Source organism: Prinia subflava, chromosome 8 (assembly GCF_021018805.1).
Source record: "Prinia subflava isolate CZ2003 ecotype Zambia chromosome 8, Cam_Psub_1.2, whole genome shotgun sequence".
NCBI classification, from domain to species: Eukaryota; Metazoa; Chordata; class Aves; order Passeriformes; family Cisticolidae; genus Prinia; species Prinia subflava.
The window spans coordinates 20,503,726-20,529,219 of NC_086254.1; the positions used below are offsets into that span (position 1 = coordinate 20,503,726).

At 62.4% G+C, this 25,494-nt stretch overlaps 1 protein-coding gene across 1 annotated transcript; it reads left to right on the forward strand.

Annotated features, from left to right (window-relative positions):
* The first annotated feature begins 1,565 nt into the window (after positions 1-1,565).
* Positions 1,566-11,639, forward strand: ADAM11 (ADAM metallopeptidase domain 11). Its single transcript, XM_063403906.1, has 26 exons — positions 1,566-1,725; positions 3,071-3,255; positions 4,556-4,632; positions 4,965-5,031; positions 5,457-5,542; positions 5,620-5,686; positions 5,840-5,888; positions 5,985-6,052; positions 6,361-6,435; positions 6,524-6,595; positions 7,107-7,273; positions 7,349-7,433; positions 7,513-7,603; positions 7,707-7,758; positions 7,921-8,020; positions 8,295-8,366; positions 8,460-8,552; positions 8,657-8,737; positions 8,815-8,865; positions 9,361-9,424; positions 9,589-9,688; positions 9,762-9,881; positions 9,962-10,130; positions 10,204-10,318; positions 10,789-10,879; positions 11,330-11,639. The coding sequence occupies exons 1-26, from the start codon at positions 1,668-1,670 to the stop codon at positions 11,373-11,375; spliced, it is 2,301 nt and encodes a 766-aa protein (XP_063259976.1). The 5' UTR covers positions 1,566-1,667; the 3' UTR covers positions 11,376-11,639.
* Positions 11,640-25,494: the final 13,855 nt, after the last annotated feature.

The following is a 25,494-nucleotide window of genomic DNA, read 5'->3' on the forward strand; positions in this document are numbered from 1 at the left end:
AGGGATTTGGGACATACAAGGATTCAGAGCTTCCTCCTGAGCTCAATCCTTCTCCAGTGCAACAGCCAAACTCCAGTTCTTTACCTGCTGCAGCCCCTGTAATGAAGGGCTGATTAAAACTGCAGCAGGAGCTGAACCCCACTGAGCTTGGGGTTCTGCCATGAAGCTGTCCCCTCAGCCCCAGGCTGTCCCAGCAGGAAGATGACCCCTGGGGAGAGGGGCTTGGAGCACCTCTCCCCTGTGTGGAGCACGTGGTGACTCAGATGAGCCCCTGTCAGACACAAGCAGAGGTTGCCCATTGCCCTCCATGGGGAGCCCAAGCACCTGCCCAAGGCACCCCCAGCAGGAAGAGCTGGAGGTGGCGGCCTCCAGGTCTGTGTCCCACCCTTGGTCCTGAGGCAATAGTCCCCTCTCTGTGCATCCATCACCTGAGGCTGGGGCCCCTCCTGGGGCTGCCTGTGGCTGTGCTGCCTCCCCCCATGAGCTGCTCTTCCCCCCCCTCCCACTGTAATAGGAATTTACTGGGATTTGTCTCCCTAAAATTGTTCTGGTACCACCAGGAGGGAACACAGCCTTGCAGCATCCTCCAAAATCAGAGCAGAGAAAGACTCCTGGTTCTGGTGCTTCCTGAGGGTGGGGAGCCCACAGAACCCTTGGGTGACATCACCCACCCCCTGGGGACAGTCCAGAATCGCCCTGTGTCCCCAGTGCTGTGGGCACCAGCACTCCTTGCTTTCAGCACCATCCCCTTGGAACCCCCAGCTCTGTGCACAGCCAGGCTCCCACAGCCAGCACCAGCCCTGGCAGCAGTCAGGAGTGGAGATCCAGCTGGGAGGGTGGAGTTGGGGGGCTTCAGTCCCACCTGGGAGCTCCGATAATGGTGTGGGTCCTGGTACTGGTTGGAAGCACCAGGGCAGTCTGCAGGGGCTCTGGGACTGGCTGGGAACCAGCTGGGGGCTGGGGGCTGGCTGGGGACTCGGTACCAGCTGACTGGAGCACGGTACAGGCTGGGGAGCCTGGTACTGGTGTTGGGAGGGTTTGGGACTGGGACTGGTGTGGGGGTCCTGCACTGGCTGGGGGAGGGGCAGCAGTGGCTGAGGCGGGGGTTGATTCTGTCTCAAGGTTCCAGACCTCGGGAGGTCCAGTATGGACTGGGGAGGTCTCGTACTGGTGTGTGCTGGGTGCGTGTGGGGGGACACGGTTCAGGCAGGGAAGGGTCTGGCACCGCTGCTCTACTCCAGTCCCTGCTGCTGCGGGGTGCCCGGCACCGGCCCGGGGTCCCGGTACCGTTCCGGGGGATGATGCGAGCGGGAGCTCCGGTACCGGCCGGGGGTGCCGCCGGCCCGGGGGTGATGCCAGCGGGGCTCCGGTGCTGCAGTGCCGCGGGTGCCAGCGGCGCTGCGGCAGCCGGGGCGGGGAGGGTGGAAGGGGCAGGTACCGGGGGCGGCGGGGCCGGGCGGGGCGGGGCGGGCTCGGGGCGGCGCTGCCGGTGCCGCTGCCGGCGCTGCCGGTGCCGGTGCCGGTCCGGTCCGGCGGGCCCGGGGCCGCGTGCGGGCGGGGCGGGGGCGGCGCTGCCGGCCCGGCCCGGGGCGGGGGGGCCGGACGGGACGGTGACGGTCCCCGGCGCGGCGGGCCCGGCGCGGCCGCTGGCGGAGCATGAGGGAGCCATGAGCCCGCTGCGGGGGTGGCTGCTGGCCGCGCTGCTCTCGCTAGCCCCGCGGGCAGGTAGGTCCGGACCCGCTCCCGCTCCGGCATCGCCCCGGTACCGGCCCCGCTCCCGGCCCCGCATCGCGCCCGCCGCGCTCCCGGCCCCGTTCCCGGCCCCGCATCGCCTCGCTCCGCTCCCGGCCCCGCCGCCGCCGCTGCGGCTTTTTCGCTGCATCGACACATTTTTCCGCAGCGCCGCCCCGCAGAGCCCCGGGAGGGGCCGGGCCCGCGATCCCCCCGCACCTGCCCGGCCCCGGCCCCGCAGCCCCGGCCCCGCAGCTGCCCCGGCGCCGCAGCGGCCCCTCAGCCCCGCGTCCCCCGCCGGCCCCGACCCCGCAGCTGCCCCGGCCCTGGCCCCGCAGCGGCTCCCCAGCCCCGCGTCCCCCCCCGGCCCCGCACCTGCTCCGGCCCCGCGCCCTCCACCGCGCTGTCCCCGCAGCGGCCCCCGCCGTGTTCCCTCTCCGGAGGTGGCCGCACAGCAGCCCCTCATGTCTCCTTCAGGATGTGTCCCCATCTCGGCTCCCCTTTCCCTGCATGTCCCATCGATGTCCTCATAGCAGCCCTCCATGTCCCCTTGGGATATGTCCCCATAGCGGCCACCCCGCCGTGTCCCCTGGCTGTCACCTCCAAAGGTGTCCCTGCACCAGTCCTGCTGTCCCCTCGTTGTCCCCTCTAGGGGGGTGTCCCCATACCAGTCTTCCATCTCCCATTCGGTGATGTCCCCATCCCGGTCCTCTCTGTCCCCTGGGTGTCCCCTCTGAGATGTGTCCCCATTCCAGCCCCTCCTTTTCCCCGCATGTCCCCTCCAGGATATGCTGACCCCTCTCAACCTTTCCTTCAGGTGTGATGGCATTTCTGAGCCCCCTCTCCCCTGCATGACCCCCCCCGGGATGCATCACTTTATCACCCACCCATGTCCCCTGCGTGTCCCCTCCAGGACATGCCACTGTATCTCACACCTCCTGTGCTTCCCCACCCCGATGTATTCCCCTACTCTTGGCACCCCTCCCAGCCCGTGCTGGCTGGGTGTCCCCTCCTGGGCACACCAGCGTACCTGGATGTCCCCGAGCTGTGCACCCTGGGACAATCCCTGTACCCACCCTCCATGTTCCCTGGGCATCCCATCCAGGACATGAGTGTCCCCTTCTGGGTGCAGTGGCACACTTGGGCCACCCCCCGAGCATGTACACTAACTCTGTCCCCTCATATTCCCACCCCTGTGTGTTCCTATTTCCCTGTCCTTGTCCCCAGCCCTCCACGTCCCCCTGTCCCCAGGCCCCTCTGTCTCCATCCCTTTCCTCCCCAGCCCCCTGTCCCCCCCAGCCCTCCCGGGGTGGCCGCGACCCTGTCCCCTCTCCCGCAGGTCCTGCCGCGCAGGCCGGAGCGCTGCCGCGGAGGCTCCCGCGGGCCGCATGGCAGGAAGGGCGGGTGGTCTCCCAAATCACCCACCCCAGCAGGCTGGTGGGGCAGAGCTCGGGCGGAGAAGTCCCAAAGCATCAGTTGGACACCAGGGTCAGGCATGAGCCCGGAGGAGGAGGAGGAGGACCCGTAAGTGAACGACAGTCCCCAACCCCCTCCCCTTCGGGGTCCCTGCCAGGTGTCGGGTCCAGGTCCCCGGGCAGCCGCCGTCGCTGGCCCAGCCACACCCCGGCGGTGCGTGGGTACCGGCACCCCAAACTGGAGCCCTCGTCCCCCAGGGACCATCCCGCTGCTCTCCTCCCCGGAGGGACACTGACTTGTGCTGCAAAACCCCATTAAATCTGGGAACCAGTGGCGCGCGGGTGTTGGGAGAGATGAAACGGGAGCGGGCAGGTGGCGAGCAGGGTTCCCACAGGAACGGACTCGTGGGTCCGGCAAGGACGGGTCCAGGCCGCGCGGGAGCGGCGCCCCCGCCCCACCCAGCGCTCCCAGAGCACCCCAGGCCCCGGGCAGTGACCGTCCCCCACCGCTGCCGTGCCGGCGTTCCGGGAGCTGCACACGCGCCCCATCCGGCACGGGGGAGTTGCGGTGTTGGCAGCCGCCGGGGCCGGCGCCCATCGATCCCCGTCCGCGCCGGAGCACGGCGGGATGAGGAGCTGCTCTCGCCGCAGAGGTGATTTACACCCGACGTTGAGCAAAACCGCCGGACGCCGGGAAGCGCCGCGCTGGCAGGCGGCCAGGGAGGTGTTAAGCCAGGGTGTCGCGGTGGGAGGGAGCAGCGGAGCTCCCGGGGAATTCGGGGCTGGGTCCCGGCGGCAGAGCCCTCTCTGGCAGTGCTGCCGGGCCCCAGGGATGCGGTCGGGGCCCGGGACATCCTCTCCCTGTGATGACAGACGGCTCCTCATCCCTGTGTCCTCATCCCGAGCTGCGCCGGGTTCCAGCAAGGGGACAAGGGCAGGCCGGGATGGGTTCGGCTCTTCTGCCGTTTCCCCGTGTGAAGCACCGGAGGGACCCGCAGCCGGTGCCGGGCTCTCAGCCGTGTGCCGGGTTTGCGGGCTGTGAGGCCGCGCCGCAGCGCTCGGCTCCCGCTGCCGGCGGCAGGAATTAGGTCAGGAGCGGCGGCGCCGCAGGGCGGGAGAAGCGGCGGCTCGGCTGCCGCGGCCGGGCTGGGCCCAGCGCCGGGGGCAACCTCCGGCTCCCCACCCCAGCACGGCACCCGCCGAGGGGCCATGGGACGCAGGTGCCCATCCCAGTGCTCCAGGGCTGATGGGTTGAAGGAAAAAAAAAAAAAAAAAGGTTTTTCTTTATGCTGAATTTTTCGGTTAAAAAAAAAAGGTGCATCTTCACAGGCTGTGTATTTGGGTTGAGGTTTTAATTATCATTTTAGTTGTGACTTTTTGGGGGGCTGACGGCTCTGGCTGTCCTGCAGGGACTGCACCTGGCACAGGTGAGCTTCATGGTGCGTGCCTTCGGCTCAGCCTTCACCCTCGATCTCCGGCTGAACCAGTGAGTGACCCGGGGGTCCCATGGGGCTGCTGGCGCCCCCCGGGAGGAGGGGAGGAGCTGGGGGTGTTCGGGGATGGGGAAGCTGTGCAGAGCCATCCCAGCAGCGGAGGCCGAGCCGGGGGGTGGAGCAGAGGGGAGAGGGACCCATGGGATGCCCCCTCCCAAACTGGGGGTGTCCCATGCTGGGGTGATTTCTTATATCTGGATGGTGGGTGGTCTCCCACACTGGGGTGGTGCCCTGCACATGGATGGCTGCTGTCATCTCCCTCTTCCTCCTCTTCCTCCTCTTCCTCCCCACCCCACGGCCTCTCACCTCCACCTGCTCCCGGCAGCCACCTCCTCGCCTCCCACTACGTGGAGCGGCACGTCGGCGCGGGCAGCAACGGCAGCCACAGCACGGTAAGATGTGTGCCAGGCTGTGTCAAGCCACGCTGTGCCAAACCACGCTGTGCCGTGCCAAACTACATCATGCTGTGTCAAACTGTGCCATGCCATTCTGTGCCATGCTGTGCCATGCTGTGCCATACTGTGTCATTGTAAGGGTTGTGGTGGCCAGTTCATAAATCACACAAAAGCCCAGGAATGGTCCCCGGCAGCTCAGCAACCCCACCCGCGTGCCCCTGGCTGCCCCTGGGTGCCCAGCCCTGCCTGGCGGGGTGCTGCCATGGTGCTGGGGGACACTCCTCAATCCCTGGGGGCTGTGGGCACCAGGCACACCCTGGGGGTGCCTGGCAGTGAACCCCAGAACCCCCAGCCAGGGTGCGGCCCCTGGGGGTGCAGGGCAGGGCGGGACCCGAGGCTCAGCGCCCATCCCTGCTCCGCAGGGCGCGGGGGAGCACTGCTACTACCAGGGCCGGATCCGGGGGCAGCCCCGCTCCTTCGCCGCTCTCTCCAGCTGCCAGGGCCTGCGGTGAGTATCCCCACTGCCGGCAGGGGGGCCGGGGGCTGCACCCCTCTGCACCCCGACACAGCGTCCTCTGTTTGCAGCGGAGTCTTCTCGGACGGCCGAGCCACGTACCTGATTGAGCCCCAGGCGGGCACCGAGCACGGGCAGGTGAGCAGTGGCACTGCCATGTGCCCACCTGAGTACCCCAAGGCAGCTTTACAGGACTGTCTGTGGCTTGGGGACAGCCACAGACAGGGGACACGGGGACGTGGCAGTGCTCCCCTCCCACGCATGGCCGTGACACACCTCTCCCCACGGCAGGGCCTGCAACCACACATCGTCCAGCGCATCCCCAGCTGCCCCCAACTGGGTGAGCCTTCTCACAGAGCTCTTCCTGGGCATTTGTGGTGGTGGCCTCAGTGGCCCTGGGTCCTGGTGTCCCAGCACCTCTGTCCCTTCCCTCCAGGCTGCCTCTTCCCTGCGCTGAGCCAGCGTGTCCCGGGTGGGATACCAAAGCTGCGGCGGCGGCGGCAGGTTGGTGGGGACAGCGGGGTACACAGGGCAGGGGAGAGGAAATGGGCAGGGGACAAGTGCCTGACCCTGGTTGGTTTCTGCCCGTTGGCTGCGGGTGCAGCCAGGCACCTCTGTGGGTGCGAGGGTCGTGTTAATGCTGCTCCTGCCTGAGCTCAGGGATGCCCAGGGCTCCCACTGGAACACCGGTGGGGCTGCATCCCCAGACCACCCGCTGGCTCTCCCCGCTCCCTGAATCCCAAACAGCCCTGGAGGGGTCAGGAGCCCCAGGCGGGTGCCGGTGCCAGCTCGGCCGCGGGTTCCCTCTGCAGGTCCGCCGAGCCCAGCACACGGTGCACAGCGAGACCAAGTACATCGAGCTGGCCGTGGTGAACGACCATCAGCTGGTGAGCCGGGGGCTTCCCGGGGCTGCCGGGGGCTCTGAGGGGTCGGGCTGGCCCCCCCAACCCCACCTGCCCCCCGGTGTGCCCCCAGTTCCTGCAGCTTCGCAAGTCCGTAGTTCTCACCAGCAACTTCGCCAAGTCCGTGGTCAACCTGGCTGACATGGTGAGGGGGGGCCCTGGGAAGAATTTGTCCCTGGGGGGTTGTTCCTGGGAGGGTAATCCCCAGCATCTGATGGGTTTGTTGTCCCTTGGGGGCTTCATTCCCCTTCATTCCAAAGGGATTTATCCCCAGTGGGCTCATTCCTGGAGAGAGGGTTTATCCCCCCTCCTGGTGGGTTTGTCTCTGGGGGGGTTATCCTTGAGGGGACTGTTCCTAGCAGCTGGTGGATTTGTTCTCGGGGAGTTTGTCCCTAGTTCCTGGTGGTTTATCCTCGGAGGTTGATCCTCAGCACTGCTGGGTTGGTCCCTTGCGAGTTTGGCCCCAAGGAGTTTGTCCCGCCCATGTTTTTTTTCTTTGGCCCTGGTGTTTTCTTCGTCCCTGGGGAATTGTCCCTGGTGAGGAGGGATGTGTGTGCCCAGCTCCTGAAGGTGTCCACAGGGGTTTATCCCCAGTAGCAGGTGGGTTTGGCCCTGGGAGGGGTCGCGTCCCCAGCACTGTCCCTTTGTCCCCACAGATCTACAAGGAGCAGCTCAACACCCGCATCGTGTTGGTGGCCATGGAGACGTGGGCGGCCGAGGACAGGATCCGGATGGGGCAAGACTCCCTGGAGACCCTGAACGAGTTTGTGAAGTACCGGCGCGAGGGACTGGCAGAGCACAGCGACACCGTCCACCTCTTCTCGTGAGCGCTGTGGCCAAGTGTCCCCCCCGGGGCCGGGGACCACGTCCCCCGTCCCCACCATCCTCTTCCTCGCAGGGGTCGGACGTTTCAGAGCAGCCGCAGTGGCACCGCCTTTGTTGGGGGCATCTGCTCCCCTGCCCGCGCCAGCGGCGTCAACGAGGTGGGTGCGGTGAGACCCCCGCGGGGGGCTGGGGACAGGGCCGGGGTCCCTGCGGTGACACCGCCCCGCTCCCGCGCAGTACGGCAACGTGGCGGCCATGGCGGTGACACTGGCACAGACGCTGGGGCAGAACGTGGGCATGATGTGGAACAAGCACCGCACGGCCGCAGGTACGCACCTCCCGCGGGCCGTGGGCACGGCGGGGACACGCCGCGGTGCCACCAGGCTGGTGGCGGGGCTGGCAGCGCCCGCAGCCCTCTCCTCTCCCCCCAGGGGACTGCCGCTGTCCGGACTCGTGGCTGGGCTGTATCATGGAGGACACAGGGTGGGTGCCCGCTTGGGGTGGCACTGCCACATCCCCTGCCACACCTCGTGTCATCGGGGCATCGCCGAGGTCCTGCCCTGGTCCTGCCCAGGTTCGGGTGCCCGGCAGTGCCCCCGAGCACGTGCAGGGTGTGGCAGTGTGACAGTGACCCCCATCCCACAGGTACTACCTCCCACGGAAGTTCTCCCGCTGCAGCATCGATGAGTACAACCAGTTCCTGCAGGACGGCGGCGGCAGCTGCCTCTTCAACAAACCCCTGAAGGTAACGGCCCCCCGGCCCCCCTGGGGGTCACAGCGATGCTCTGGGGGGGTTTCCAGGGCCCCTCGGGACTCGTGGTGTCCCCAGCCCCTGCCACGGCCAAGGGGCGGTGCTGAACTCCCAGAGCGGGGGGAGCCTCGTACGTGGCAGCAGTTTGGGGGTGCTGCCATTCCCCGGGGATGGGATGCCTTTTTCGGGGGTCTCGTGGCAGCAGCTGGCCCGAGGGTCCCCACAAGCTCTGTGTGTTTGTGTCACGTCCCCCCCTCGGTCCCGGCAGCTCCTGGACCCCCCGGAGTGCGGCAATGGCTTCGTGGAGGCAGGCGAGGAATGCGACTGCGGCTCGCTGGCGGTGAGCGGGGTCCGGGGGCTGCTCCCCCGCTCTGGGGAGCTGCCAGGACTGCCAGGGGGCTGACGGCCGTGACTGTGGCTGCTCTCCTGGCAGGAGTGCGCAAGGAGCGGGGGAAACTGCTGCAAGAAGTGCACCCTGACCCACGACGCCATGTGCAGCGATGGGCTCTGCTGCAAGGGCTGCAAGGTGCGGGGCTGGGAGCATCCGGGGGCTGAGGGGGGCAGGGTCCAGGTGTGGATCCAGTGGGGTCCTGTCCCGTTCCTGATGAGTTGGGTTTGTGCCCTGGGCAGTACGAGCCACGTGGGGTGTCCTGCCGGGAGGCTGTGAATGAGTGTGACATCCCCGAGACCTGCACCGGGGACTCCAGCCAGGTGAGTGGGGCCGGGGGACACGGTGGGACAGGTGGAGCCTTGTGGCATCACCCAACCTCTTCTCCATGTCCCCACAGTGTCCCCCCAACCTCCACAAGCTGGATGGATACTTCTGTGAGAACGAGCAGGTGAGTTCAGCCCAGCCTGATGGGGCATGGCCTCGGGGCTGGGCACATCCCCAAAAGCTCCATCATTGGAGCTTCTGCACGTTGGAAGTGCATTTGGGACTGTCCGAGACTCTGCTGGACAGGGCTCGGAGCAGCCTGGGGCAGTGGAAGGTGTCCCTGCCCATGGCAGGGCAGGGAACTGGATGGGCTTTAAGGTCCCTTCCAACCCAAACCAGTTTGTGACAACCACAGCCACAGCTGAGCCACGCACACACACTGTGGGTTTGGGGGTGAGCGGGGGGCCCTGAGCCCCCACTGCTGTCCTGTGGCTGTGCACACACGTGGCTTCTGATCCCTGCACCACATGAGCTGGGGCAGTGGGCCTGGGACCAGGCACGGTGGGATGTGGGGGGGGCTCATTGTCCCCGCAGCACCGCCCTGCAGCACACGTGTGTGAGCCCCTCTCCACCCCCAGCCCCTCCTCCAGGACCCCTGACCCCTCTCCCCTCCCCGCAGGGACGATGCTACGGCGGGCGCTGCAAAACTCGGGACCGTCAGTGCAACGCGCTGTGGGGCCGCAGTGAGTGTTGGCCTGGGGCGGGGGGACGCAGGGGGTGCCAAGCAGGTGACACTTGGGGACACAGGGGTGCCGAGCAGGTGACACTTGGGTACACAGGGGGTGCCGAGCAGGTGACACTTGGGGACACAGGGGGTGACGAGCAGGTGACACTCGCTCTCTGCCAGGCTCGGCCGAGCGCTTCTGCTACGAGAAGCTGAACGTGGAGGGGACGGAGCGGGGGAATTGCGGGCGTGAGGGCCTGGGCTGGCTGCAGTGCAACAAGCAGTGAGTGAGCGCTGTCCCCGCGGCCCCTCCCGGTGCCACCTGCTGTCCTGGTGACACCACCGCTGCCTTGAAGGGACGTCCTCTGCGGCTTCCTCCTCTGCGCCAACATCTCGGGGTCGCCGCGTCTGGGGGAGCTCAGCGGGGAGATCGCCACCACCACCTTCTACCACCAGAACCGCTACGTGGACTGCAGGTAACAGCGCCACCGTGGGCACCGGCACGGCCCCAGGTGCCAGGGGTTGCGGTGTCACCGCCGTGGCTGTCCTGGCACAGGGGCGGCCACGTGCAGCTGGTGGATGGGTCGGACCTGAGCTACGTGGAGGACGGGACGCCCTGCGGGCCCGGAATGCTCTGTCTCGACCGCAAATGCCTTCCAGCCAGCGCCTTTAACTTCAGCTCCTGCCCCGGCAGCTGGGACGGGAAGATCTGCTTCGACCACGGGGTGAGGGGCGCGGCGGGGACAGGGGGACACCCGGGCGGTGTCACGGTCGGGGGGTGACGCCGTTCTCTCCCAGGTTTGCAGCAACGAGGGGAAGTGCATCTGCCGGGCGGAGTGGACAGGGAAGGACTGCAGCGTCTACGACCCCATCCCGGAGCCGAAGCCGACGGGGGAGACTGAGCGATACAAGGGTCCGTGTGCCCGCGGGGGACACGGGCTCCCTGCTGTCCCCAGGCCACACAGGCTGGGCTGTCCCCCTTTGTCCCCAGCCACACTGGGGCTCCAGTATTCTCCCACCCTGGTGCCGCAGCTCAGCTGGACATGGCTGGGTTTGCCCCCCCTCCCCAGGTCCCCACAGCTCTGGGTCATCCCTGGGGCTGTGTCCCCGTGTCCCCGCATCCCGTCCCCACTGAGGTGTGTCCCTGTGGCTGGGTTTGCCTCCCCCCAGGTCCCCACAGCCCTGGGACTGCCCTGGGGCTGTGTCCTGGTGTCCCCCTGTCCCCTCCCACTGACATGTTCCCTGTGGCTGGGTTTGTACCTTTCCTGAGTCCCCACGGTACTGGGGCACCCCTGGGGCTATGTCCCCATGTCCCCATGTCCCCATGTCCCCTTTCCACTGACATGTGACCCTGTCCCCTCCTCCCTGTCCCGTCTGTCACAGGTCCCAGTGGCACCAATATCATTATCGGCTCCATCGCGGGGGCCGTGCTGGTGGCTGCCATCGTCCTAGGGGGGACAGGCTGGGGATTTAAGTAAGCAGCCACCGCATGGCTCGTCCCCTCTGCTGCTGTCACCGGCCACGTCCCCTCTGCACACCGTCACCGCGCCAGGCCTGCTGGGGCACTGCCAGCCCCCCCGGCTGGGCATCCCCCACGGGGCGCCCTCTGCCCTGCCTGGTCCCCTGACCCTGCCTGGTCCCTTGTCCCAGCCCCTGCCTGACCCCCGGCCCTGCCTGCCCTACCTGCATGTGCCATTGGGGTGTCCCTGTCACCTGCACCCCGTGGCCGTGTCTGTCCCCAAGCATGGGGTGCTGGGCGGGGGCTGCGTGGTGCCCCCCCCGTGTGTGCTCCTGCCTGGCACTGGGACACCGCTGCTGCCTGTGGGACCAGGGACACCGGGGTGGGGGCACGCACCAGAGGGGACAGCGGGGACACGGGGGTGGCACTAATGCTCCTCTCCTCTCCCCCTGCCACCCCCCCAAGGAACATCCGCCGAGGAAGGTACGACCCGGCGCAGCAGGGAGTGTAACCGTGTCTCCCCCATCGTCTCGTCACCGTCCCTGTCACCGTCACCGTCCGGCAGCCTGACGGCGAGGGAGCCCCCGGGGCCGTCTGTCCGTGTGCTGTGTGTCCGGCCGTGCTGTCTCCATCTCTGTGCCCCGCGGCTGAAGGGCAGCGGCGCCTGGGGGGCCTGGCAGCAGCCCCCCCCCGGTGCTGGCTCATTTCAGCTCAGTGTCCCCCCGTGTGTCACCCCCCTGTCACAGCCCCCCACTAAACCCTCCCCACTTCTGTGTTGCAGGTCCGGGGGGGCCTGAGCGGGGCCGCTCTGCCCCACCCCCCCAGCGCCTCATTAACAGCAATTAAATGGGGCGGCGCTGCCGAGGGTCCGGCCGAGGAGGAGAGCGGGGGCGGGGACACCCGGGGCCGCCCCTCGGCCCCCCCCCCCCGCACCGCCACGAATGTACGGGGACCCCGGGGACCCCCGGCCCCCCGGGCTGGCGGCGCTGGGCCCGGGATGAATGAATGTACCTGCGGGGCCCCGGCCCCTCCTCCCCCTCTGCCCTCCGGCGGCATCTTCCACCCGGGGGGGCTGGGACCCCAAAAGGCAGGCCCTGCACCCCAGGACAAGGCCATTGTCCCCAGGACGAGGCCAGTGTCCCCAGGACGAGGCCAGTATACCCCAGTACCAGGCCAGTAACACCCAGTACCAGGCCAGTAACACCCAGTACCAGGCCAGGACCCTTTCCCAGTTCAGGGCCTGGAGTTGGGTCCCACGGGGGCCCAGTCCTGCACCCCCAGATGTGCCTCCCCACCGCCCCCCCCAAAGCAGCCCAGCAGCCCCCATGGGGGGTTTGTCCCCTCAAATTCTCCCCTGATCCCCCCTGTCATGGCTGCACCCCCAAGCCATGGGACCCCGAAGTCCCCAGTGGTGGCACGGGCACCCACGGGTGACAGCTCTCCCTCAAGACTTCCCCAGCTCAGGCAGGTGAACCCCAAAGTGGTGACACTGGGGCTTGGGGGGGGACAGAAGGGCCCCCCAGGGGACCAGGGTAGAGGGTGAGCCCTAGGCTGGGGACACACAGGGCTGCTTGCTGGGTGGCACTTGTCACCCCAGCCCCAGGGCAGGCTCTTGGCAGCCGTTTGCCCCAGACTGGGTGTCCCCCACCCCCATGGCAGGCTGGGGGGAGGCATCCCCCTCTCCCTGTGGCACGTGGCACATGTCACCCTGCATGGGGTGGCTCTACAGAACCACCCAAACCACAGCAGCACGGACCACTGGGGGCCACACTGGTCCCTTTAACCACTGGTGACACTCAGCATGGAGCGGGGCCATCCCTGGTGACACTTGGTGACACAGCCCTGTGTGTGTATGTGTGGGGACACTCCGGGGGACACTCAGCATGGGGACAATGGGGGATGATACCCACTGTCCACAGCAGTGTGGGGGTGTCCCCTCTGTGTCCCCTCCTTGCCCAGTGTCCCTGCCCACCACTGGGCCCCTTTGCCATGGAGACAGAGAGTGACCAAGGGTGTCCCCAGGCCCAGCCATGGCCACAGTGTGTGCTGGCACCCAGCCTGGTGTGACAGCCCCACTGGGCACCCACGGGTGCCATGGCTGTGGTGGCACCCCAGGGTACAGGGTGGGAGGTGACAGCACGGCGGGGTGGCTGGACATCCCCTGGCTGGGCTTCGGTGGTGGCTTCTTGTGTGTCAGCACCAGGCTGGGAGATGCGGGGGCCTGGGACCACCATGGGCATCAGGGGGGTGGGATGCTCCCCCCCTCTGTGTCACTGTCACCAGTGTCCCCACAGCTGCCACAGCCAAAGTGCCGGGGTGCTCCCCGCGGCGAGGGGACACCCCTGGCTCAGAACAAGAAGCCACCCTTGTCACTGGGTTTGGGGACATTAATATATATATATATATATAAATACTGGGATTTTTCTTAATGATTTTAACGCTGTCAGGGCGGGAGGGCCCGCGGCGGAGGGGGGCGGGGGGGGCACCCGGTGCTTCCAGAGCCAAGAGAGCAAAGCCCCCCCAGCCCCGCCGCTCCCACGGGCCCCGTCCCGTCCCGGGGACGAGCACAGCGGGGCGGGCCCCGTCCCCCCCGCCGCACCGCCGCCACCCCGCACCGCCTGCGCCGCTACCGCCGGGCCGGGCGGGCCCCGCGCCCCCCGGCCCCGCCGAGCTCCCGCTTTGCACGTGCTGGGAGCCGCCGCTCCCGGCCCGGCCCCGGCCCCGGCCTCGGCCGCCTCCTGCAATGTCGCAGAATTTATTTACAATAAAGATTTGGAAAACGATGGGGCTCCGCTTCTCATCCGCGTGGGGAGGGAGGGAGCGGGGCAGGGAGGTTCCCCAGGTTCCGAGTGTGAGGACGCTCCGGTCCTTGGGTCCCTCCAGCTCGTCCCACTGGTGTCTTCCCCACGTCCCCCTCTCCACCCTGGCCTGTCCCTAACAGTGTCCACGTCTGAGTCAGGAGAGCCGCCCAGCACGGCTCCCAGCACGCCCTCCGTCCCCTCCCCTCCTGGGGACTCTGTCCCACCGTGGGGACACGCGGCTCTCCCCCATCACAGAGATGCCCTGTGCAAGGACCCCGCTCCGTCCCTGTCCCGGCACAGGGACACTGCTCCTTCCCACGGACACCCTCGGCTCCGTGAGGGCCCTGCGGGCTCCTGGCAGCAACCCCTGGCAGAAGGGGACAGGTCCCCAGCTCCACAGGGACCCACCAGGATGGAGCATCTTCCCACGGAGCCAGCCCGGGTGGGGTGACAAAAGCCCAGCGCGGTGACGGTGACGGGCTCGCTGTGCCAGCCGGGTGTCCCCGGCCCCGCCGCTCCTCCTCGCACGGCGGCCAGGAGAGGGCTCTGCCAGCACAGCCGTGCGCTCTGCGGCGGCCCCGGACCTGCGGACGCGCTGTCCCCGCACAGGCACAGGCGGGGACCGCACAGGGGCTGGGGCGCGGCACATCCCCTGTGCGGGGCCCTGTGCTGGCCGGGGGTCACCACGAGGGTCACCCCCCTGGGGGAACCCTTCTCTGCCCGCCGGGGACAAGGGCAGGATTCGGGACAATTCCTGCTATGCCCACCTCCCCCAGAGCCCCCAGACGCGGGGCTGGGGGTGCCCCTCTCCCTGTGGAGCCCTGAAGGGACCCGCTCTGGTGTCCCCGGTGAGAACACAGCAGCTCCAGCTCCCTGCCCTGAGCTCCACCCCGGGGTGCTGGGGGTGTCTGAGCACCTCGGGGTGCTGCTTCCTTGGGAGGACACCCAGCCCTGGGCAGGGGCCTCTCTCTGGCTCCAGCCCACCTTATTAAAGCGATCACCATCAGCCTCTTGCTCTGCCCCCGGTGGGCAGAGGGGTGAGGAAGAGGCTGGAGGCGCCTCTGGCTGGGGCAGTGAGCAGGGGGTGAGCGGGGTGTCTGCACCAGGACCCCCTCGCCCCTGTGTCCTCCTGAGCAGGCCAAGGCTGGCAGCACACGGGGCTGTTCCCCCCTGACGTCACTGCAGGGGCATCTCTGCACGCATGAGGGGTTTGGTGCAGTTTTGCTCCATCCACGGCGGAGCTGTGCCACAGCACGGAGCTATTTTTGGGCTGGTGTCGAGATACCAGCACGATGAGTGAGTCAGAAATATTCCAGATGCGCTGGCTGCTTCTGAATCTTGAGTTATTCGAAATCTTCAGGGTCAGGAGGGCAAAAAACATGAATCTGAGTGGGCCCAGCTGAGCCTGCTGCCCTGCAGGGTCACACAACACCCACAGCTCTCGATGAGGGCAGGGCTCCTCTGCCAGGGGCTGGGGCACAAGGACACCACAGTGTGCTGGATGTGCCTGGCAGAAGGGAGAGGGTCCTTGGCCAACTGCCCAGGACCACAAAAGCTGCAGGAGGCAGCAGATCTGGTGCCCAGAGGCACCCAACACCCCAGGCTGCCCTTTCTCTCCAACACAAACTTTCCTTTCCAGCTGACCCCCATGGCTGGCCTGGGCACAGAGCATTCCTGCCTGTCCTCAAGCTCCTTCTTTCTCCTGATTTACTGGTTGTGTTAGGGACTGTCCCCATGCTCAGCTCTGACCTCCAATCCTCACCCACTGCTGTTACTACACCTGCCAAAGGCCAACCACAGCAACCCATGGGAGAAGCCACAGTCTCCTGTTTCCATGCTGAGATCAGAGAATCAGGGAATGGTTTCGTTGGAAAAGTTCTCTAAGACCACTGAGTTCAACCATTCCCCCAGCACTGCCGAGGCCACCACTGTCCCCCGTCCCCAAGTGCCACATCCACAGGTTTTTATACACTGAGCTGCTGTGCCAATGCCTGACCACCTTTTCAAGAAGCAGTTTTCCCAATATCCAATCTAAACTTCCCCTGGCCCAGCCTGAGGCCGTTCCCTCTCCTCCTGTCCCTGTTCCCTGGAGCAGAGCCCGACTCCCCCGGCTGTCCCCTCCTGTCAGGAGTTGTGCAGAGCCACAAGGTCCCCCCTGAGTCTCCTTTTCTCCAGGCTGAGCCCCTTCCCAGCTCCCTCAGCTGCTCCTCATCAGATCCCTGCTCAACACCCTGAACTTAAGAGACAAAAAAATCCAAACAAATCCCTCCTTATTAGTAAACCCAAAGAAAGAAGAACCCAACGCCTCCCCCGTGCTGTGTCTGTGCCATTGCATAATGGGAAACCCTCGAACCTAAAATATCCCTGCTCCTCTGGTTGTTGAAGCTGATGATCGACCATCTGGCCACGATTTTCCAGCTCTAATCTAAGGAGGCAGACGCCGCTTTTGGGGTGAGCACAAGGACGAAGGCCCTCGAGGAGTCCCCAGGAAGGTGTCGTGGCCGAGGCTGGGGCTGCTGAGGGGGCTCCACGTGAGCAGCAGCTTGGGAGAGCAGAGGGAGGCTCAGGCTGCTCCCTCCTCACAGAGCTGGGGCACCTTGGGAGCAGAGGACACATCAGATGGTCGGGAAGCCCCTCTGCAGTGTGGAGAGATGGGGAATTGTCAGGGGAAATATCAGTGTGAAGGGTGTGGGCCATGGGGGACATCCATGGATCCGTGGGTTATCTCCCAGGTGAGGGAAAGAACCCCCCAAAAAGCAGCTTCACAACCATGTCCTGATTTGCCACACAAATAAAGAACCTGAACTGAACTCTGACCACAGACCAGGACAGTGGGATTCCAGCTGAGAAACGCCCCCAAGGCTGGCACTGCCTGCAACAGGAGCTGCCCCTCGGTCACTGCAGTCACACACGAGAGGAGAGGAGAGGAGAGGAGAGGAGAGGAGAGGAGAGGAGAGGAGAGGAGAGGAGAGGAGAGGAGAGGAGAGGAGAGGAGAGGAGAGGAGAGGAGAGGAGAGGAGAGGAGAGGAGAGGAGAGGAGAGGAGAGGAGAGGAGAGGAGAGGAGAGGAGAGGAGAGGAGAGGAGAGGAGAGGAGAGGAGAGGAGAGGAGAGGAGAGGAGAGGAGAGGAGAGGAGAGGAGAGGAGAGGAGAGGAGAGGAGAGGAGAGGAGAGGAGAGGAGAGGAGAGGAGAGGAGAGGAGAGGAGAGGAGAGGAGAGGAGAGGAGAGGAGAGGAGAGGAGAGGAGAGGAGAGGAGAGGAGTCAGGTCATTCTGCCTCTCTCCCAGAGTCCCAGCACAGTGTGCCCTGTGATGGAGCATCTTCACTGTGCCTCTCCAAGTTGAGGCCTTTGTTTGATGCATGGAAAATTCAGGGAAATTGACGGGTTTGTCACCATGGAGAAGCTCAGCAGGAGGAGTATGCACACCTCAGGTGGAAGCAGATCCCAGCTCTGTCTCGCCCACGATGGGAATTTTGCTCTTTAGGCTCCAGATGGAAACAAGAAACAAACCCATGCACGGGAAAGAGGCCATTTGGGGAAAGAGGCTCGTGGCTCCACACGCCTTACGAGGAGCTGACACCTCACTGGGCATTCCAGAAACCAGGCACGGGGGGAAGGAGAGAGGCAGCACCCAGCTGCCAAGGCCCTGGCAGGAGCAGCACATCCACAGTGGGGTGACTGCACCTGTGGGTGGAGCAGGAGGAGCCAGGCAGGCTGTACTGGGATGGATCAGGAAGAAGGGTCACAGGATCTTCAGCAAGGGCTTGTGGCAGCCTGGCAAACCCAACAGGTCGTGGTGACTGCAGTGACCTCCAGGCTTCTCCCTGCTGGTTGTGCTGCTGAGCAATTGGGGCTGATCAGAGAATCACAGAAAATTAAGATCCTCTGAAATCCCACCTCACTCCAGCCCCCTGCCATGGCAGGGACACCTTCCATTAAACCAGGCTGCTCAGAGCTCCATCCAGCCTGGCCTTGGACACTTCCAGGGATCCAGGGGCAGCCACAGCTTCTCTGGACAGCCTGTGCTGTGCCTTACCACCCCAGTAATAAAACCTCTCTTTCTTAAATTTCATCTAAATCGATTCTCCTTCAATATAAAACCATCACCCCTCGTCCTGACACAAAAGGCACCACTAAAGAGTTTGTCCCCATCCTCTTATCCCCTTAAGTGCTGAAAGTCCTGTGATAACACACCCAGAGTTACCCAGTGTTCAAGGAATTCGCAGGGGAAAGCTGGGATTGTTCAATACCTGAGCTGAAACCTTTTGCTGATCAGTTTGGGTGATCCTGACCCGATTTCCAGCAGCACAGGGGATCCCACAACAGCAGAGAACAAGGACATGAGCAGAAACTCGGGCTTCTCAAGGCTGCCCACAAAACAGACTCGGGTCAAACCCAAGATCACTTTTAAGGCTTCTTCGAGGCTTTAGGAGCTCAGGGGCAGGGCCCTGGCAGGGGCAGCAGGAGCGTCCCCGCTCCGGGAGCACTGAACAATCAGCGCCGGGGAAAGAGAACAGGAGAGAGGAGCTGAGCCCCGGGGTCAGCTCAGCCACTGAGGAGCAGACAGGGACAGCCCCAGGGCACCGGGGACACCGGCGAACCCCCAGGGAACCCAACGGAGCCGGACACACGCTGGGGACAAAGGGGAGCTCAGGGGTCACAGTGCAGCCACAGCAGAGCCTCTGAGAGCCCAGATGACCGAGGAAGGGGAGGATTTTCACCAGCCAATGGCCCGGAAACAGCACTGAAGGCTTTGGTGTCCTTTAACTTTGGCTGCGCAGCCACCAGCTCCGGAGGGAGGGCAAAAATATCCCCGGGAAAACGGGGGAAACCCGACTCGGGAGTCTGTCACGGCTAGAGCGAACAACAGCATTCCCCAGTGCCCTTTAAGGAGCGATCTCCCGCTGCCAGGCGCTGCCTGCATCCCTCGTAGGTCTTTTCCAGCTCACAGCCCGTGTCATTCGCGTTAACCCCCGCGCTGCCGGGCCGGGGCTCACAGGGGAGCGGAGCAGCCGGGCGCGGTTCAGTTCCAGGTCAGCGCAGCCCGGGGCGGTCCCGGGGGGCCGCGGGTCCCCAGGTTCACCCCGGCAGCGCAGTCAGGCGAGCGCCCGCTCCCAGCGCGGCGGCGGCACCGGCCCCGCTCGGGGCGCCGAGCTGAACTGGCAGCTGACGAAGGGAAGGTTTGTTTCCCCATTTCCTGAGCTTTTCTTCCTAGTCCTGGAGAATTTAAATTCGCGGCTAGAATGAGCAGTTTGTTGAATCAGGTTTGAGGTCCCTCAAGGTCCTGGCTCTCCTCTCTGGGACCTCGGTGCTGCCACAGCCTCCAGGTCAGAGGAGTTTATGTAACTCTCTCCTCACCCTGCTCTGGCTATCACACTTTCTCTGCCATCTCCTTTCTTCACAAGGATCCTCCTCTTGCCTCACTGGATAGCAAAATACTCAAAATGACTAAATTTGAGCATTGCAGAGCATCCTAATGTACTGTTTTGTTAAAACCCAGCAGCTCCTGATGCTGCTTCAATCCAGCAAGAGAAGGCAAGAGGGGAAAAGAAACCGATTTCAGAGACAACAATTAACCCAGGATTTCATTTCACAGAATGACAGAATCATTAAGGTTGGAAAAGACCTCTGAGACCATTGAGTCCAACCTTGGACCCATCACCCCTTGTCACCCAGGCCTGAGCACTGAGTGCCACGTCCAGTCATTAAATCACCTTGAGCTCATCCCCTGCCAGCCATGGCCTGTCCCCCTCCTCTGTGCACTGGGGACAAACCTCAGGGGCAGTGTTACTCCCTGGACACGGTGCCAAAGGAAACTTTGGGGCACCTTGGGAATCCCACATTCTGGGAGAGCCAAGGGACAAGGCTCTCCCACTGCTCTCTGTCACCACAAACTTCCACCCTTTGGGGTGAGGGGGTTATTTTACACCTGCACAGCATCGTGTTCCCAGCCTGCCCAGCAGCATCCACGTGCTCCTGGCACAACAAGAACCTGCATCAGGCAGGGAGGCATTGCTCAGCATCACCGCCCTGGGCTCATCCCCTGCTCCTCTCTCTGTACCTCTCTCCCTGCATTTCACTCATAAACTCACTTTCTCTGAGGTACAGTCGCATCTGGGGCTGTGGTAAGGTTCTTACCACTGCCAGGCTCCTGTCTGTGTGTGTCCCCTGACACCTGCCCAGCCCCGCTCCTAAATTCCTCACTCACACCTGTTCTTACCTGTCTGCAGCAGCAGCATTCCTGGTCACCACCTTTTCCTGGCACTGGAAGGTCCCAAACTTCCCTTTAACTCTCTTAAGGGCAGCAGCACCTGCAGGAGAGCTGGAGATTATTATATGATGCATGTTATATAGACATCAGATATACAAGACCATAAAAATCAGACTGGTTTGGGTTGAAAAGACTTTTTTAAAGAACATCCAGTGCCACCCCTGCCATGGCAGGGACACCTCCCACTGTCCCAGGGTGCCCCAAGCCCTGTCCAACCTGGCCTTGGGCACTGCCAGGGATCCAGGGGCAGCCACAGCTTCTCTGGGCATCCTGTGCCAGGGCCTGCCCACCCTCCCAGGGAACAATTCCTTCCCAGTCTCCCATCCAGCCCTGCCCTCTGGCAGTGGGAAAGCTACTGCCCCTTGCCTTGCCACTCCAGGCCCTTCTCGCAAGGGTCCTGGTGTGTTACCAAAGCTGCTTTCAATACAGAACAGGGTTTTTTTTGAAGTCTGTGGATCATGGTTTTTCAGGTGATTTCAATTTTATCAAAAAAGTTATGAAAACCTGGCAAATGGTCATAAATGGGAATATCAATTTTCTAGGGATCAAAAGCAATCAGGGAGGGAAAAAAAGAGAAGTAACTCCCTTCAATCATTATACATCTTTAAATGAGGGCAAGACAAGAGCTGAGGAGCTGCCCTGGTGCTTCCCAACACTCCCAGCAGAGCTGAAGCACCCCAGTGCTTGTTTGCTGGCTGAAGGAATTCCATTTATCAGCAGGGCCTGGGATCCTGACTGCCATGGGAGTCCCGAGAGGACCCTCCTGGCCCAGCACATTCCAGACAACACTCCAGGTGTGCATGGCTTCACCCCGAGCCTCACCTGCCTCTGCAGAGGCTCCCAGCTCCTGTTCTGCTCCTGCTCGGCCATGCTTCACCCCACAGAGGGAATCCAGGCCCTGGGGCAGCACAGCCACAGCTCAGGCATGGGAAAAGGGCTCCGTGTCACCCTCCCAGGGTCCACGGTTCCACTCCTGGGATCCACGTCCTCTGCCAAGGAGTCACTGGAACATCCTGGTCAATAAAAATAAAAGGGAGAGCACAGCAAAACCTGGCCTGAACAAAAATGGCTCTCAAGTCCTGAAAAGCACTGATCAGATGCCTTTAAATCCTCCTTCCAAGGCATTTTCCCCAGCTATCAACATGGAATTTACACAACAGCGATAATGTCACACTGCAGAAAACAAAATGTCATTTCCCGAGCAATGATGAACTGGTATTTGGAGCCTCCCCTGATAGAGAGAAAATGAATGACAATTTCCCTGGGAGCAGAAGCCCCCGAGCTCCTTCCCCTGCTGCTTTGGAGGGTGGATCACACTGAGTTACGGATTAGCAGAACATAATTTAACTCATGCAAACAGATCTGTCCTCCAGAACCGTTCCACGGAGCTGAGCACGTCCCATTCACAGGGATCAGGCACTGAGCACGTCTCAATGAACAGCTCCTTTGCATGGAACCTCACAGCAGCAAACTGTGTGCCTGCGACCAGGAATTCTTGAATTATTAACAAATCAAGCTGCAGGAATGTAACACACTTCCATACAAGCTGCTACAAAACCATAGCTGAGTTACAGGTAGGAACACTTAACAATATTTAACACTCAACTTATGCTTCCAAAGGGAAAATCACTCTGCAGAGAGGATCTCGTACTGGCAATACCCTTGCCCTCACTTCACAGCAGAGGAAAGGAGCTGGAGCTGTCAGCAGGCACCACAAAGGCTCCGCTGGGATCACGTCTAGACGTGTGGTGCTGGGAGAGCTCCTCGGGCACCCGAGGCATCCGCCCGGGGCTGGCAGATGTGACAGAGACCCCTGGGAGCTGCTTTGCTCCCTCTCTGCTCCCTCCTGGAGCAGCAGCTGGAGGCCACACAAACACCCAGGGGCACCTCCAGCAGCTCTGCACATCTGCCCGGGGCTGAGCTGAGCCTGCAGCGGCTGGGAGTGATCCCAGCTTTGACCTCTGGTTCTTCTCTTCTGAGCACAGGATCAAACACAACCACCACAGGGTGGGCTTCTACCAGACCACTGCCCCACAAATGTGTCAGCAGGGCAGAGTACTGGGGCTGTCTGTATCCAGTTTTTCAGCCATGGTTAAAATCATTTCAGACCTTCTCACTGTGAATTTGCTGTTCAACAGAGGCTTCTGTACCTAAAACCATGACAGGCTGAGCAGAGGGCCTGTGGCTGCCTGCAGGGACTCACACAGGGGTATTATTGACTCACACACACGTGTGTGTGAAGCTTGCAGGGGGTTAAGGGTCTGGGGGCAGCGGGAGCCCAGGTCCTGGTGATCCCTGCCCAGGGTGCAGCAGCAGCCCTGGCCCCAGTGTTCCCTGTACTGGAACCCATGGTGTGGCTCAGGCTGGTGTTGCCCTTCCCAGGCATGGAGCTGGCAAAGGTATTCCCTGTCCCGTGCTCTTCTCCCAGGCTGTGGAGTCTGTGGGCTGCTCAGGTGCCCTGGCAGTGCAGAAAAGAGAAGTTGTTAGTGCTGGAGCTGGCCTGGGTGGCCGCCACCCCTCTTGCCCCAGCAGCCCGGGAGCAGGGCAGCACCGTGGCCGCTTTCCTCCCTCCGGACAAACAGCCCTTGTTCCAAGGCCCCGGAACAGAACCCAGCTCCCTCCCAAGCTCGCTGCCAGCTGCACGCAGGACAAACACTCCCTGCCTCCTTCCGCAGCCCGAGGCCAGGCTGGCAGCGAGGGGACAGCAGGGACACTCACCGGAGCCACCCTGTGACAGCCGCAGCCACCCGGCCGTGCCCTGTGACAGGAGCGGGCGGCAGCGCCCGGACCGCGGCTCAACTGGGGCAGCAAATCCTGCACAGTTCACTGCGCACTGCCCGCGTGCTCATCCATATGCAGAAATGCAGATTTCCCTCTCTTCCACCCTTTCCGAGGTCTGACTTCCCAACCTGGTGGGTTTTCCCTTTTCTAACGCGATTGTTCTCGGCCCCGCGCAGCGATTCCCACACTAAGGCACAGGTAATTCCCTTTACTGACCTCAACAAGGTCATATGTATAAAAATTCCAAATTGCGGCTCTAAGACAAATCATTAAATATCCCTCTCCCTTCCCCCTATATTCTATTGCTGAAAAAAAAAAAGCCATTTCACTCAGACTGGCACAATCCACTGGATTTAATTTTTTTTTTCCAAACCCAGAGAATGTCACCACAAATCCAAATTCCATCCAGCATTTTTTGTCCCAAAGTCTCTCCTGGACGTTTATTTCAAAATGGTCCACATTAAGCCAAAGCAAGAGCATTTTAAAGCAATCCAGGTATTGTTTCTTCAGAAAGAAAAACAAAGTCTGATATTCCAAAACCAGCCATGGCCACAGCCAGAACAGGGTAGGGACAGACCCCACAACCAGCAACACACGCTCAGCTTCAACCCAAATGTGCACTTGGTACACAATGAAAGTGAAAATAAAAAGAAAATAACAGAAACAGCTCCTTTACTTGGGATTTTCAGAAATAATCCAGCGCTGGGATTGGAATATTGCGGACACTGCTCATTAACAGGGATTTACTGGGTGGGCAGAAGCCCACAGGACTGCCCTGGGGCAGCAGCTTCACACAGGTCATCAACTGGGAAATAACACAAAACCAGGGAGGAACAGGTGGGAGCCTGGTTCAAGTCCTTAACAGGAATTTGCTATAGTATAGGAAGAGAGCAGCGAGGAGAAGGATTTCCCTGCTTTCACTGGGGAAAGGCTGTTCCCAAAGCACCACATGGGGTTAAACGTCACCCACTTGGGACACTGAACAGAGCAGCCGAAGTGCTGGGGGTGATGAGTGGGCTGTGGCCACCAGCCCTGTTTATCTCCAGGCTCCAAATGTCTCTCCCTCACACTTTCAGACACGTTTTCCACCCAGCTTCCCAACCACACTCAGCTCGCTATGGCAGAGCCTTCCCTCTCACTGTGACTTTCTTCAGGACTGTTTAATTGCAGGAGTGCTGCTGTTGATCTGCCCCGGGACCACACAGCCAGTCCCAGCACACCCTGCCCACATCCACTTGCTCCACACGTCCCGGGTCACTCACACTTCCTTAGAGAGCACCCTGGCACTCCTCCCTCTGCTCCCCGGAGCAGCCAGGGGTCAGTGCCAAAGGCCAGGGGGACAATTCCCTTCAATTCCCTTCCCAAAGTCTCCACAGCTCCAGAGGGGCTCCCACAGGGGCTGTGCTGGCTCTGGGCACAGCAGGGGCTCTCAGGTTGCTCAGGGACAGTCTGGACCTGTGCCTGGCCTGCCTGGTGTCCCAGAGGGAAAACAGACCAAAACAACTCAGCACAACGCCCATTTACAGGAAGTGCTCGGGCAGAGGGGAGCAGCAAGGACATGCCCATGTCCCCTTGGAGTGAATTTAATGTGGAGATTGCACCTGCATGTTCTGAGGGACAGGAACAGGGCAGGGATTTATCTGTGTCCTCCATGGAGCCTCACTCCTCATCCCTCACTCCTCCCAGGGTGCCCAGAGCAGCTGTGGCTGTCCCTGGATCCCTGGAAGTGTCCAAGCCAGGCTGGACAGGGCTTGGAGCAGCCTGGGATGGTGGAAGGTGTCCCTGTATATGGCAGGGCACGGAATGAAATGTTCTTTAAGATCCATTCCCACCCAAAATCATTCTGGAATTTGATGATTCCATGAATCCTGCTCCTGATCCAGCTCCGACAAGGAACTGAGGTAGCCTTGAAAAAGAACAGTCCTGCTTGAAACAAACCCCCAAAAGATATTAGAATGCATGGAAACCTGGAAAAAGAAAGGGAGCAGAGCAAGGTCCCGAATCCCTTATAAATAGCAGCAGAAAGCAGAGACATTTATCAGTGTCTCTCCAAGCCGAGCCGGCTCCTTGCCAGAAAGACAGAGCCAAAGGCATCAGTCCCTCACTCCCCTTCTGCTAATTGTAAATTCAAGTTTAATGCCAAACCCCCAGAATGCCAGATCAGACTAGTCTCTCAAGCAGAAAGCTAAATTATACATATTGCTCTGTCTGAACTAAATCCCTTGGACAGAACGGAAGGAAGAGGGGTCTGGAATAAGGCAGAATCATTGATATTCGGAGAGGGCTCTGAGACTCCCGCAGACAGCTCGTGTGTGCTGGCTGCAGCAGAGGGAGGGGATTCCACAGTCAGACAGAGTTACCATGACTCCATCTGACCTGATTCGTTTGGAAAGCACAGGAATCCTCCCCAAAAGGTACCACTGCCTGCCCTTGGGCGCAGGGTGTTACACAACAGGAGGCCTCACAAACTTCTCTTCCCATCCCTTGCACAGAAACACAGGGAGTTACTGAATCCAGACATTTCTATTTAGTTTTTTTCTGGACGGTTTGCGGGAGTTTGAAGTGTGTCCTCCCTCCTGTTGCACAAGGTATGCGAGGAGCCCTCTCTGCCCCACAACTGGCACTCCTGGTCCCAACACACACACACACATTTTTCCTGTAAGTCATTTTCCATTGAGGAAAGAGCCTGTAGGACACAGGAGCTTATGGGATGCCACTGCCAGGTTGCAAGCAGCACATTAATTTAGTAAAGGACAGAGTCAGGAGCACCATTGACAG

Excerpts from the sequence above, each read along its gene's own strand:
- ADAM11 (XM_063403906.1), top strand. The coding sequence starts at position 1,668 with ATGAGCCCGCTGCGGGGGTGGCTGCTGGCCGCGCTGCTCTCGCTAGCC. Across the intron at positions 6,053-6,360 it reads AGCTGCGGCGGCGGCGGCAG|GTCCGCCGAGCCCAGCACAC; the intron begins GTTGGTGGGGAC and ends TTCCCTCTGCAG. Across the intron at positions 10,131-10,203 it reads AGATCTGCTTCGACCACGGG|GTTTGCAGCAACGAGGGGAA; the intron begins GTGAGGGGCGCG and ends GTTCTCTCCCAG.